Source organism: Polypterus senegalus, chromosome 14 (genome assembly GCF_016835505.1).
Source record: "Polypterus senegalus isolate Bchr_013 chromosome 14, ASM1683550v1, whole genome shotgun sequence".
Taxonomy (NCBI): Eukaryota; Metazoa; Chordata; class Cladistia; order Polypteriformes; family Polypteridae; genus Polypterus; species Polypterus senegalus.
Genome location: NC_053167.1, coordinates 97,447,116 through 97,461,966, shown reverse-complemented (window position 1 = coordinate 97,461,966; position 14,851 = coordinate 97,447,116). Strand labels below are relative to the sequence as shown.

At 37.2% G+C, this 14,851-nt stretch overlaps 1 protein-coding gene across 1 annotated transcript in view; it reads right to left on the bottom strand.

Moving 5' to 3' along the window:
* The window catches only part of gipc2 (GIPC PDZ domain containing family, member 2), an 84,340-nt gene that overhangs the window by 32,405 nt on the left and 37,084 nt on the right, over nt 1–14,851 (bottom strand). The window contains exon 2 of the mRNA XM_039734892.1: nt 12,307–12,492. Within this exon, the coding sequence (XP_039590826.1) occupies nt 12,307–12,492 (186 nt within the window). The remainder of the gene's footprint in view (nt 1–12,306; nt 12,493–14,851) is intronic.

The window sequence follows — 14,851 nt, the reverse complement described above, 5'->3', positions numbered from 1 at the left end:
TCTACCCTTAACGTAAAAGTAATTAAAGCACATAGAAACTCACCCTGGTTTAATGAGAGTACTTGCTCTCTTAAATTACAGTGCCCAAAACTCGAATGTATTTGATATCAACAAAGCTGCATGTCTTCTGAACTGCAATAATAGACAGTGTGAAAATGTATAAAAAAGATTCCACCATACTCCGTTCTCAGTACTACTAAAAGATGACAAAAGAAATAATCCTTGTGTAGAAACTGTAATTCAATGCAAAATACCTAAATACATTAACAATGCAGTTTATGAACTTCTTTAATGAAAAAATTGACAATATAAAATTCCTGATTTCAACATCACCTTGCAAACTAAATATTACATTGGCAAATCCTGTCTCACTTTGCACAAACCACTTTAGTAATGTTAATAGAACAGGAAGTCATAACTTAGTTTCAGAATTAAAATACTACCTGTCCCTTACAGGAATTGTGAGATTATAAAAATTAACTGGTTAGAGCAGGGGTCCTGCAGGTTTTTGTTCTGACCTGGTTGCTTAATTAGAAAGCAATTCTTGCCAATAAAGCACTGACAAGCTATGAAAATAAATTAACTCTGCTATGTCAGGTCATTCTCATATCCTAGATTTTCTTTCCCTTTCTATCATGCAAATGATTTGAAGGCTAAAATGGACGAGTAATTCTCAGTCCTTCACTTTTTTCTCTTCATTTTTCTTCCAAGTATTTAATTAAACCCAATAGTGCAGATAAATACACACAGGTGTAAATGTAAATAAGCTAAATGGAGAACTGCTGCTCTCTCTTGTCATTTGCATGTTATTGATAATAAGGAGCAATTAAAATAGCTGTTTAAGACAAAATTAAGCAATAAGGGCTCAAAATCACTAAAGTGAAGCAGAAGTGTTACTTTAGCAATAAGTGCTTTTTATTAAGCAACTGGGTTGGAGCAAAAACCTGCAGCCACTGCGGCTCTCCAGGACCGTGATTGAGGACCCCTGGGTTAGAGTCTACTCTATTTAATCCTCTCTGTCATAAATGTGTTTTCTTTCCATCCATTCCACTAGCCAGCTCTATTAAAGCAGGGAACGGTAGCTTTCAACTATCATTAGGTCTTTAAGAGTATTCAGGAATCTCTTGTTTCTCAGAACACCTGTTGTCATTTTGCTCCATACTAGCAATTGCTAAAATCAGTATTCGTCACTCATTTCATCAGCGCCATGCTCTACACCTCCAATTAAATTCTGGTGTAATGATAGATTTATGCGGTATGATTTTTGTGAAGAAATTGCTCTGTTCAAATGTTAAAGTTGCCTTTAAGTGTAAACTACTGGAACCTTTGATCAGATTTGATCACAACCCAACTCATCTTATTCCCAGGTACAAGCCTGCTATTAGATGACAGCTTGTTATCTCAGAACAGTTACAAAGTGTAACCTGAAGGCTGAAATGGCTCTGAATGACTGCTTCAAAATGACAGACTGGAAAAGGATGTGAAGTCACTTAGTCACTGCATCTCAGACTATATTAACTTTTGTGTTGACACTGTGGTACCCTCAAAAGACGTTGTGTTGTCTCCCAAACAACAAGCTGAAGAAAAAATGTGGAGTGAAGGAAAGCTAAGAAAATGTGGAGTGAAGGAAAGTAAACTTACAAAGCTAAAATGGAAAACAAACTCACTCAGAATAGCATGAAAAACTGGGCATAATTACTGGACTTACTAATCCAGACCTCAGAAGATAGAAGGGGATGTGGACAAAGCTAATGCCCTGAACCATTATTTTCCACATATTTCTCTTCCCAGTGTCACTTTTTTCCAATGACCACTCCCACCCACACCATCTCTACTACATAAACTAGAATGGCCAGCGACAAGTCAACCTCTTATAATCAGTATGGGCTGTCCATAACTGAAGACCAAGTGAGGAAACAACTGAGGAAGATACACACAGGAAAAGCTTCGGGACTAGATGGAATCGGTCTTTGAATTCTTCAGGCCTGTGCTGACCAACTTTATAGTGTCCTCTGTCACCTGTTCACTCTGTCCCTAAGGCTTCAGAATGAGCAGGTGATGTGGAAAACATTCTGCATTGTTCTTGTTCCAAAGAAGGCAGGCACTTCTTCACCTAATGACTACAGACCAGTGGCACTTATGTCGAACATCATGAATACCTTTGAGAGGCTGGTGGACCCACTGTAGTTTGCTTTTCCGACAAAAATTGGAGAGGAGGATGCAATTATCTGTCTTTTCCACAAGGCTTATTCTCAACTGAATAAATCTGGCGGCAATGTGATGAATATGTTTTTTGCTATCTCTGTTTCTTTCAATAGCATCCAGCCATCCATGTTAAGGGGTAAAATCGGAGATATGCAGATGGATGAGCCTATGGTGTCCTGGGTAATGGACTATCAGTCTTTTCTACTATGAACAGGAGACATTATGTTGCAAATTTGACAGGGCGAGTATCATAAGAGAGCCATTCCTTAAAGGACAGAATACGGCCTTGAAATACCTGCTATGGACTAATACAGATAGGACAAAGTGTCCTCTTCACAGTAGAAACTGAGACTTGCTTTTTTCGACCACTGTTAAGCTGTGATTGAAGCCGTTGTACTGTGAGGCACCTATCACACAAGCTGGTGACCCTCAGAAACATGTCTTCTTATTGTGTTGTGTCTGTGGCCCTGCAAGATCTCTTCCTATCAGAGTTTCTGTTTTCAATTGCCTTTGTATTATGTAGGGCACTGTACTCACTGAAACTTTATTTTTTTGTCAGTTTCTCTGAATGAAAGGCCTAGATTTCTAAGGATAAAATCCTCTGTCTCATTTCATTTGTTAATTGCCATTTTCTAGACATTAACACTGGAATATTGTCCATCTTGTAACATATTAGTTGTTCCCAGAAGAAGGCCCATTTGTAATATTCTGATATTTCTTGTTTTTCAGTTTTTGCTAACCTAAACTTTAAATGTAAACCACCAGCAGTTTACTGCTTACTTTTTCTCCCATTTAGTTCATTCATTGCATTTCAACTGAATAAATATGAACAAAACGTGGAAAAGTTCTAAACCTTTTGACAGGTAGAGAGAGAGTGTGTGTGTGAATGTGTGTATGTGTATATATATATATATATATATATATATATATATATATATATATATATATATATATACTATATAATGTAAAATATTTTTATCTTGCTACCTATTTATTTATTTATTTATTCAATGAGCTTCTACAAAAAGCCAAATCTCCCAATGGGGACAAATAAAGTTCTATCTATCAAAAAAAAAAAAAAAGATCTCCCATGAAGCACTATATAGGGTGGTTCAGATCTAATTATGCAATTTTCATTACTTTATAACTTATTAAGTTTATTACATAGAAAATCACCCGAAAAATCCTGGACCATCGAGAAGTGTGCAAACTGACGTCATGAAGAATCGTCTTCGCGCCGAACTGGAATCATCCCCGCATAAATCAAAGTCATCCAGACGATCTGGATCGGCATAATTAGATCTGGACCACCCTGTACTTCGATGCATGACACATCAGAAGATGGGATGCCTCTGCTGCACTTTGGAGAATGATACAGTTGTGCGATCAGTCTTCATCCAGTTTGGAACTGATGAAAATACCACAATCCCACTTTTTGTTTTTTTTATTAAATTCAAAAAAGTAGCTTCTAGATCCCCATCTGTTTTCTCCTTTCAATGATTTCAAATTCAATCCTTAATAAAAAATGTGGTTTCTTTTATGTTTTATTGTCTGGAAACCTAGCACAAAGTTGGCACACACTCCTTTCTTTCATAATCTGGACCAACAGATTGGAAAAATCCTGCATCTCCTTTTAGCCCTGGGCATGGCAAAGTGTTGATATATCTACTGTAGGAATTTTTAGTCAATGCTGTAGTTAGAATGTTTCAGTCACTGATGTCCAGTTTCTCTCTCCCTTCTTGCTCTATTTTTGACTATGTCAGCTCAAAGTTACATAAGAACATAAATCTGACAAACAAAAGGAGAGCATACAGTTGTCCCAGTATCTAATCCAGTTTGCTGATTCTGAGGAAAGTGGCACTTAGTCCTTAATGAGTCTGGTTGTCAAATGTTACATGTGCACACTTCAAAAAGCATCATATTTAGAGTAATCCTCTCTAAAAAGTTAAGAGAAAACTTTTTTTTTTAAATAAATGCTTCTAACAATAGCTTTTTGGAATTGATACGATAAGCCTACAAATATGTCACTAAATACCAGTCTACAAAGAACACTGCAGCATCAACATTTGAAGACTTGACTATGGAAGTCAAACCTCCGACTTTTATTACCAAACCCCAAACCAGGACGAGATAATGAAAAGTGAGGCTAAAGATTTTACAGCCGGTCATATTTTAATTAGAAAACAATTTTTTACATATGATGGCCATACTCATTAATCATGGTGCTGAAGTGTGATGACATGTTGTATACTGATTAGCACATGCAAGTAAGAATTTCACTGTATATGTAATAATACTGACCCTCTAAAACAGTGGTTCTCAAACTTGGTCCTGGGGAGCCCCTGTGGCATAATTGATAATGACTGATTAATTGATAATGACTGGTCTTTTTTCTCTTCTTTTACTCTGCATTCCGAAAAGCGTAACAGTATGATTTATTTTCATTATAAGACATTTTTATATAAGAAATATTTCTATAGCTTTAAATGCTTAACTCTTCTTGTTGTTTTTGTATTATTTTTCCCTTATTCTGTGTGCTCCCTTCATTGTGTCCTACACCTGGGTGAACAGCACTAAATGATGAAAAGCTGCAACTACTTCAGTGTCAGTCCCACTAATTAGTCGATAATGGAAAGGCTGAATGGAAATCAGGATGAAAATAAATAAAAAGTAAAAAAAAAAAAAAACATTATCCACATATAACTTCTTATTTTTTATTAAAATGTATTAACACTCTTACTTAGGTAATTTCTTTGTTGACCCCACAACACAGAAATTGGTCAATAAAAGCTCACATAAATTAGGCTAGGAATTCAATCAAAAACATAAATTGGTTGGAACAAAAACCTGCATCTCCAGGGGTCCCCATGAGTGTGTTTGGGAGCCACTGCTCTAAACACACTCTGCAGTATTGAATTGGATTTACCAGCTTCTTGTACATAAAAGCTGTGCTGTGGCGGCCCCTAGTGACTTTTATTGAGACTACAAAACAACAAAAACAAAAACACACACACAAGTATTAAATGTGAACTGTATTAGAAGTCAGTTGCTTTTTTTTGTTTGTCTGTTTGTTTTAAGTACAACAGAGATTAAAGATATTAGAAAAACTGCCCTAAATTTTAATTAAACATTTGCATTATTTACTTATGAAATAACTGTCCCAAATCCAAGTATGTGCAGATAACAAAGGGACCAAATTGGAGGTTTGAAAACGTATTAGGGTAGTAAAAGTTTTCACTGGGTTGATTTTTTTTCAGCATATATAACAGTACTGAAAAAAATTAATCTCATAATGACGTCCACAGAATGAAGCTCTCCCTGCACATACATGGACAAGATACCACAGTGCAGTGTGACAGGAGCTGGTGTTCTCAGTCTGTCTCTGCTACTTTTTATTCCAATCACTCAATCTATCAGCCCAAGTCAGTGTCTGCTCTAATCAAATTATTTTCTTCTCCATATAGCAATATACCCAATAGCATGTGTACTGCTCTTGTAATATTTATGAACTATATAAAGGAGTGTTTTATGAGGAAAAGGATCAGCTCTTCTGAATCAGCTGACTTTAGTCATTTATTCCATTTGCCAATCCTTAATACAACATATGGCACATGTTAGTTATCATTACAGCAGGATACATTCTATTCATTTACTGACTGCTTTAAAAATTGCTCTGCATAAAATTTAAGGACAAACATTAATAAGCAGGCAGTGATGACACTCCAGTCTCCTTTCAACAAGTTAAATGAATACTCTGTTATATCTAAATACATAAAAATAAAGGAGCAGAATTAAAGGATCCCCACCATCAGAGATGGGCTCTTTAGTCATGACAAGGGTATACTTTTTGGTTCGGTTGCTTGTGGTATATTCTATGTAGTGAAGAGATGCAAGGCATCTGGATGCATTTTAATATCCTAGCCAACCACATTTTTGCTGTACACTTTGAAATCATTGTGCTGCTATAAATCATCAATAATGGTATACGAGCCACAAATAGAAGGCAATGCGTACTCAAGCCATAACACCGCTCCCTACTTTAAATTTTTACCTTGCCATCAACTTGGTCAACATTTCACTCATTACAAGTGAAGGGAATTTATACAGGAATTTATTCTAGAAGTCTATTTGATTGTCTACAATTTGAAAATAATTTTTCACATTTTCCATTTTTCCGATTGTTTTAGTAGATTTTGTTCAGCCATACTCTAATAAGACTGTTGGTGATTTCAACAATAGTTGTTTCGGAGTTTTCCTTTACAGTACTAATTCTGTTATATCGATTGCACTGGTCTTTCTTGGCCAACCTATATATTGTAAATAAGTAACTATGCTAGTGCTGTCTTTAAAGATATTCCAAATTCTAACATACGAAACTTTAGAAATTTGACAAATGAGAGGAGACCATTCAGCCCTTCAAGACTGTTTAACTAATAACTAATAAGCTGTCCCAATATCTCACCCAGATTTTTCTTAAAGGTTGTCATGGTCCTATCTGACTGACAGGCAAGAGTTTTTTAGTCTTGGCAACAGTAGATCCAGCTCAGCTCCAGTCACACATGGGGTTCCTCAGGGCTCTGTCCTCAGCCTTCTCCTCTTCTGTATCTATATGCTTCCCCTTGGCCATGTCATTCGTAGCAATGAACTGTGTTATCATTTTTATGCAGGTGATACTCAACTCAATTTCAGTGTTAAAAGTTAAACTTCATTAGAGTTTGCTCAGCTCACAACTTGCCCCAGTGAAATTAAAATCTGGATGGAGCAGAACTCTTTAAAATTAACTTGCAACAAAACTGAACTCCTGCACTAAAGCGCAACTTAAGAAAATAAGCTCCTTTTCAGTCACTCTCGATGGCGATCTCATCAGACCTCTTTTCTAATGCTAGGAATCTTGGTGTCATTTTTGATTCCTCCCTTTCTTATTCCACACACATAAACCACATTAAGAAACTTTCTTACCTTCACCTCTGCAACATATCTCATGTTCACTCATTTCTCTCCTTATCTAATGTTCAAAAACTTGTCCATGCTTTTATCACATCCCATATCGATTACTGCAACGCCCTACTGGCAGGTTCCACTTCTAAACTTATATCACAGCTCCAGCTGATTCAAAACTCTGTTGCAAGAGTCCTAACATGGACCAGCAACAGCGAGCACATAACATCCATACTGCTTTCCTTCACTGGCTCCCTGTGTCTTACAGGATTGAATATAAAATTATATTAATAATCTACAAACTTTTAAACGGCCTCGCACCAGACTACATCAGTGACCTTCTCCATCACTCTGATTCTGTTTGCCCACTAAGGTCCTGTGATTCTGGTAATCTTGTTGCACCCAAAACTAACCTGCACTCTATGGGAGACAGGGCCTTCAGCTGTATAGCGCCCAGACTCTGGAATGACCTCCTGGAATTAATTAGATCAGCTGACTCCATTTATTCTTTTAAAATTACAACTTATAACTCATCTGCTCAGGAAGGCTTTTAACTTAACCTGACATTCTGCCGCCTCTTTCAGACTTGCTCTCTGTCCAGATGCTCAGTGTAATTTGTGTGTGTTATATCACAAATGATGTTATCTGCTAGGTTGTTCTTCTGCTAGGTTGTTCTTTAAGTATTTAAGAATTTACTATTTTACTCTGGTTTATTATCTTTTATTCTATGTAATGCTTTGTATATCCTGTATCTATCTATCTATTTTAGTGTTTTATTCATGAAACAATTGCATCCAATGTTACATATAAAGTACCTGCTGTTTCTTTCTGAGACTCTGTGAAGCACCATGAGCATGGGAAAGGCACTATATAAAAAATGTATGATTATTAACATCATTATTATTATTGTCTGTGCTTCAAGTACATGTCTCGGCAGTTCGTTCCAGATTTCCAAAACTCTTTGGCTTCAGTCCTAAATGCATTTCCTCTTTATTGTCACTGATGTCCTTGATTCACTTGATTCACCTTAAAGTTAAAAGAAATCAACTTTAACAATGCCTTTGAGGATTTTAAATACCCAGATTAGGTCCCCACACAGTCTGTGTTCTGCTGGAGACTAAACAGGTTTAATTTTTGAGTCCTTTTGAGTCCGGCATGTCCTTAAGTCCTGGGTGAACTTTCTTGTTCTCCACTGCACAACTTCAGGTGTTACTATGTCTTTCTTAACCCATGATAAAAACAACAGCACACAATACTGCAGATGCAGTCTTACTCATACATTATATAGTCGGAGCATAATGTCCCTTGACTTCAATTCAACAGTTTTTATGATATAACCTAACATTTTATTTGCTTCTGTGCATTGTTTAGTTGAGTAAAATGTTGTGTCAACATACCCCTCTAAATCCTTTTCAGAGGTTACATCCACTATGACAGTGTCTCCCATCTTGTATTTATTATTGATGTTCCTTTTGCCCATGTGTAGCACTGCATTTTTCTATATTAAACTGCATTTTCCAAGTGTTCGCCCAGGTCTTTTTGAATTGTTTTTGCTGCCTCCTCAGTTTCTGCAATTCCTCCAATTTCAGTATCATCTGCGAATTTCACAAGTTTATTAACTACACCAGAATCAAATCATTAATATAAATCAGAAAAAGTAATGTTGCAAGGACAGACCCCTAAGGGACTTCGCTGATGACCTCGCTCCACATTGAACATTCCTCTATTATCTGTACTCTGTCTTTTTAACGTCGTTTAACCAACTGGAGACCCAGTTTTGTATGTTGCCTCTGGTGCCTACAGTTCCTAATTTCATGCAGTCTCACATTAAAGATTAATTGTGTTACCCAAGTCTAAGTAAATAATGTTGAAAGTAAAATTGTAATTATTGATTTTGCTATGCTCACTTTCTGTTCTTTGCCTAAATTCTTCTTTTCTTCCAATATACAAGTTACTTCCTGTTCTTTAATAGACAATTTTCAATTGGTCTAGTTGGATTAGACATAAACACCAACCTGGACTATTGTAACATGGCAGTTTGGGTGCATGGATTCATGCCATTGGTACCAAATTATGACCCTACCATCTGTGGACCTATAAGGACAGGCATAAATATGAAGGGCAAAAGCTAAACCCGAAGAAGCACATTCACAGCTCTTGAAATGTGCGACCTTAAAACTGCAAGAAATTGATTTTTATTTTCAAAGAGATTCAACTGTTTTAATACATCATGTTCAGGCTGCCTTATTTGTTTTCTTGCTAATCTACAGTTAATTCAAAACACGGCAGCAAGGAAAAAAAATTAGTTCAGCGAGTTCCAATTAAGCATAAAACAAATTTTAAAGTCCTTCATATTACTGTATATATAAATTCACAAATGGCTTAGGCCCCTTTAGACTAGGGGCTTACATTGCAACCTCAGAAGGCAGACATGCTTAAAATTCCATAAATCAATAAAATCAATGTACGAGGTGGAGCCTTTAGTTATAGCAAGCCCAAATACTTGAAACTCCAAATATTATGTTTGCCCCGAATTCCTAATAGTCTCAGCTTTAGCATAGCATACTCTTATTAGCATCACTGTAGATACTACACTTATTTCTTTATTATATTGCTAATTAATTAATTAATTGTAGTAACTGTTTTGTTTTACCATTAATGAGTCTTTTTCTTGTTCTTGTCAGTATGCAGAATTGGCACTTGATCTGACATGATGTTTCATGTGTTGTCACAAAATAATGATCTATTATAAACATCCATCCATCCATTATCCAACCCGCTATATCCTAACACAGGGTCACGGGGGTCTGCTAGAGCCAGTCCCAGCCAACACAGGGCACAAGGCATTATAAAAATCTTCTATTCCAATTAAACTTTCCTTTTATTTTACAAAATTATCCATTTTATAATGAAGCTGACCAAAGACAGAGACAAGGGAAGGAAACGGAGTACCTGGGTAAAGCGAGAATGTTGTGTTCACAGAAAGTGGCCAAGCTGTGAACTGATCCCGTAAACTTATGAGGAAGTAAAGCAATCCACTGCAAAATGAAGCCTCCCACAAGTGTGAAAACAATAGCTGAATATGAACCACGTCCCAAAGGTGTTGTATTAGATTTAGATCCAGTGACTGGGAAGACCTCTGAACTCGATGTCATGTTCATGAAAACATTTTGAAATGACTTTTGCTTTATTATACTGAAAGTAGCCATTTGAACATTGGTAAATTGTGGCCATGAAGGGATGCAGTTGGTCAGCAATAATAATTAAATAGGCCATGGGATTCAAGAAATTATTGACTGGTATTAGCAGGCCCAAAGCCTGCCAATAAAACATTCCCCACACTATTACACCACCGCCAGCCTGGACTATTGTCACATGACAGTTTGGGTGCAAGAGTTCATGCTGTTGGTGCCAAATTATGACCCTACCATCTGTGCGCCTCAGCACAAATCAAGATTCAATAGACCAGACTATGTTTTTGGCAGTCTTCAGATGTCCAGTTTTAGTGATTCTATGTCCACTGGAGCCTCCACTTTCTGTTCTTGGATGACAGGACTGGAATCCAACGTGGTCTTCTGATATTGTAGCCCATCCACCTCAAGGTTTGACGTGTTGTGCATTCTAAAATGTTTTTCTGCTCACAACAATTGTATAGAGTTCTGAGTAAGCTCTTGATACTGCAATGTGTGAAAACCCCAGCAGATAAGCTGTTACAGAAATACTCAAACCAGCCACGGTCAAAATCACTGAGACCACATTTTCCCACTTTTCCAAAAGATTCATTTTTGTGAAATGTACTCATATATTCTTAAATTCAAACAAAACTATGAACCCAATCAACAAACCATCATGCAATAATGCAATCCTTATTATCAACACTAGGTGTCAGAATTAACACTGCTTTAACATTCAAGATAAATCTAATGTTCTACCATGAATTGTAAGTTCTTTGTAAAATAACAGCATTAAAATTGCATGCTGCCAGAAAAATCCATCCAAGAAGAGGAAAAAAACACCCTAAATAGCATGCACCATACTGCCCTAATATTAGGACATTAGAAAAACTAACAAGAACAGGTCATTCAGAGCAACAAACTTGTCTATCCTATTCACCATGATTGTCTAAAACAACAAGTTCAGTGTTTTAGGTCCCTAAAGTCCTGCTCGTCACCCAAGTATGTGGTAATTTATTCTATGGTTCTATGGTAACATTTGTGTAAAATATGCCCTTAACATGTTTCCAACTGTGTCCCCGTGTTTTTGTTGGACTTTATTTTAAAGTAAAAACTGGGATTTACTGTATTAATTCCTTTCATACTTTTAAATGCTTCAGGCATGTCCCCTTTTAGCCCATTATCTTAAAATGAAAAGCCTCACCTCATCCAGTCTCTTAAGTCACCATCTTCTGGACTTTCGCAAATGCTGCTGTGTCTTTTTTTTGTAATATGGAGACTAAAGCTGCACACAGTACTCCAGGTGAGGCCTCTCTGATGTATTATATACCATAAATCTAACCTCCCTTGACTTGTACTCCACGCCCTGTGATATATAATTTAACATCCCATTTGCCTTCTTGATCACTTCTGTACTTTGGATGAAGATGGTGAAGAGTCCACTAGGACTCCCAGGTCCTTTTAATGAGGGCCACTTTGAACTTCCAGACAACTCATTCCTTCGTGTAATACTTTACATATACTCACATAAAATTTCATCTGCCAAAAATTTGCCTAACCCTGTCCATGTTCCTCTGTAACAATTTAGTTGCTTCGGCATCATATGCCCTTCCACCTACTATGGTATCATATGCAAACTTACCCAAGTTATAGATCATTTATGTATATTATATGCATATTATATGTATAGGCATTTGCTCAGTCCTGGGCATTCAGAGTCATATCACATCAAACAATGTCATGTCATCAAATCAGTAACTCCCCACTATTCTTAGAACTTGCTTATTTGTTGATTATAGTAAAACAGTAATATCATGCCTAGAACATCTTATCTCCTTTTCTCAGAGCAAACTGATCCTGGGTGGCAGTACTTGAGTTCATTCTTACAACATGTCCAATTTCATTTAGTGACTTGTTTCTACATGAATATCTGCATTCACCTTTTGCTATTTTTCCATATTAAAACAAAGAAATAATGTTCAGTTATTACCTTTATAAATGCATACCCAGCTCCATTGTCAGTGATGGTGAGACCCAAGGCATCCTCAGATTTCAAGACTTCCACTTCTTTTTTTGTTCCTTTTATATGTGCAAATATAAAATCCTCCAGGCCTATCTGCCCTCCTAATAGTTTGTCCATGTCAATTTTATGGGTATTCAGTGTGCAAAACAGAATCTGTTAATGAAAAAGGGAAAAAAAAATTAGTGGTCAAAAATTAAACAAACAGAGAATACACACTAAATGTAAAAAAATCTAACATATTACTGTACATATTTATTATACACAGTTTGTTTTTGGTTATCTTTTTGCATTAAGGAGAAAAAGGAAAAACAAATAATGTGGTATTTCTAAATAGTTCAAAGCAACAGCAAAATGCTCAGCCTCATTAAACATTCTTCCATCCATCCATTATCCAACCCACTATATCCTAACTATAGTATCACGGGGGTCTGCTAAAGCCAATCCCAGCCAACACAGGGCGCAAGACGGGTAACAAACCCTGGGCAGCGCACCAGCCCACCGCAGGGCACACACACACACCCAGCACACATTACGGACAATTTAGCAGCGCCAATGCACCTAACCTGCATGTCTTTGGACTGTGGGAGGAAACCGGAGTACCTGGAGGAAACCCACACAGACACGGGTAGAACATGCAAACTCCACGCAGGGAGGACCCGGGAAACGAACCCAGGTCTCCTAACTGCGAGGCAGCAGCGATACCACTGCGCCACCACGCCGCCCAGTAAACATTGCAAAATCCAAAAATGTAGCTTGAAACAGAAGCCCAAGGGAAGAAAGATTATCACTGCATTTCATATTTTTAAAAAGAAAAAAAAATGTAAATAAATGTTTTTCCTGTTAGTTCAATCTGTTCTAATCATTTCTGGTACCTATTAATGCCAATTTTATCATGGAACTCCTAAAGTTTGAAATCATAATAATTTGTGAGACTTTTTAGATCTTGTATATGATACTTTTAAATTCCCTTTCTGAAAATATTGCACAATAAGACGAAGTACAGTGAAATATATTCAAGCAATATATTCAAAATTTCAACTAGTTCTGATCAGTGTCCTTGTAGTTTAATGAAGCACAACTGACAAAAGGAGCTATACAGGCCGTTTGTAAAGGTTGTTTTCCACCAATGCTAGACAGAGAAAGTGAGAGACAGAAAAACAATGCAAGGTATTCTGTTTTTGTTAACACAGTTCTTTTACTGGCAAAGTGCAATAAAAGAAAATTGTCTGTTTGCTAAGATAATTTGAGTAGGAAATCAGCAGTGCAAGACAAGACTGCAAATTCAACAAACCACTTGACATATGCGACTAAACATATTCAACAATGAAAGCTGTACTTTGTGCTCGTTTATTAAACATAGTTGTGCTGTATGATATAAGTTTCGGTTTTTTAATGTCTGCTGTGGAAAGTTTGGACCCAGACACAAACAGGCAGACACAGAATGTCCCAAAACACATGTAGTTATTTACAGGCCACACCACAGTGCACAAAATAATAATAAAGCTCCTTTTCACTTTCTCTTCTGCCGCCTCCAACTCCTCCCTCACAAGCTCCGTCCTCTTCCACCCGACTCCGGCTCCCAAGTAGAGTGAGGCGGCCTTTTTTATACAGCACCCTGAAGTGGTCCAGGTGCTCCCCAATTAACATCCGGCAGCACTTCCGGGTGTGGTGGAAGTGCTGCATACCCAAATTCCGGAGCTGCCCAGGCATACCCTAGCGGTGGCCACGTCGCTCCACAGGGTTGAGCTCCCCGGGTCCATAGCCCCCATACAATCCAGGGTGGCTGCCCTCTTACATTCCAGGAAAGACACTACCCTTCTCCCGGTCCTTCCCTTCTTGCGGGGCAAGGTCCCTGGACTTCTGTCACACTACATACTAATTTAGTAGGTAATGAATGTTTGTAAATATCCTCTGTTTAACATTTTTTTCTTCTAGATTTTATAAGAAATAAGTGCAATAAAAAGATCCTCTGCCAGCTCACCACATTTGCATCCATGTTTAAATAGCATCAATGGTATGATTATCAACATGATTCCACCAGGTCTAAGCCAGAGATCACAGGGCAAGATTGTGATGAAGACCACTGGGGCTCACATATCTGTCTCCTATTCCTTTAGGTCTGTCACCATTCAGCCATAGAAAGAGCCACAATGCCACTCATCTCCACCCATCAAAACATCTCTGCCACATCATTCAACATTTAAAAGGACCCTAGAAAAGTAGGACAGGGTCTTCTCTTTATTGAAATATAGCATCTACACTATTTTATCTTCGTGATGATTATCAACAGGGTGTGCACACCCAACTAAATCATTTCATTAAATGATAGTTTTCTATTTGAATCTACAATTTGTTTTCATTGTCCCTGTGTTCTTTAATTACAATGATGGTTAATGTTTATTAACAAAGGTATCCTTTTTTAAATTTCAAATGTGCATCTGTATGAGCGTTAACTAGATGTCAGCTCATGCACGCAAGCTCGTCCCAACAACTAAAGACAAAATGAAAGAGA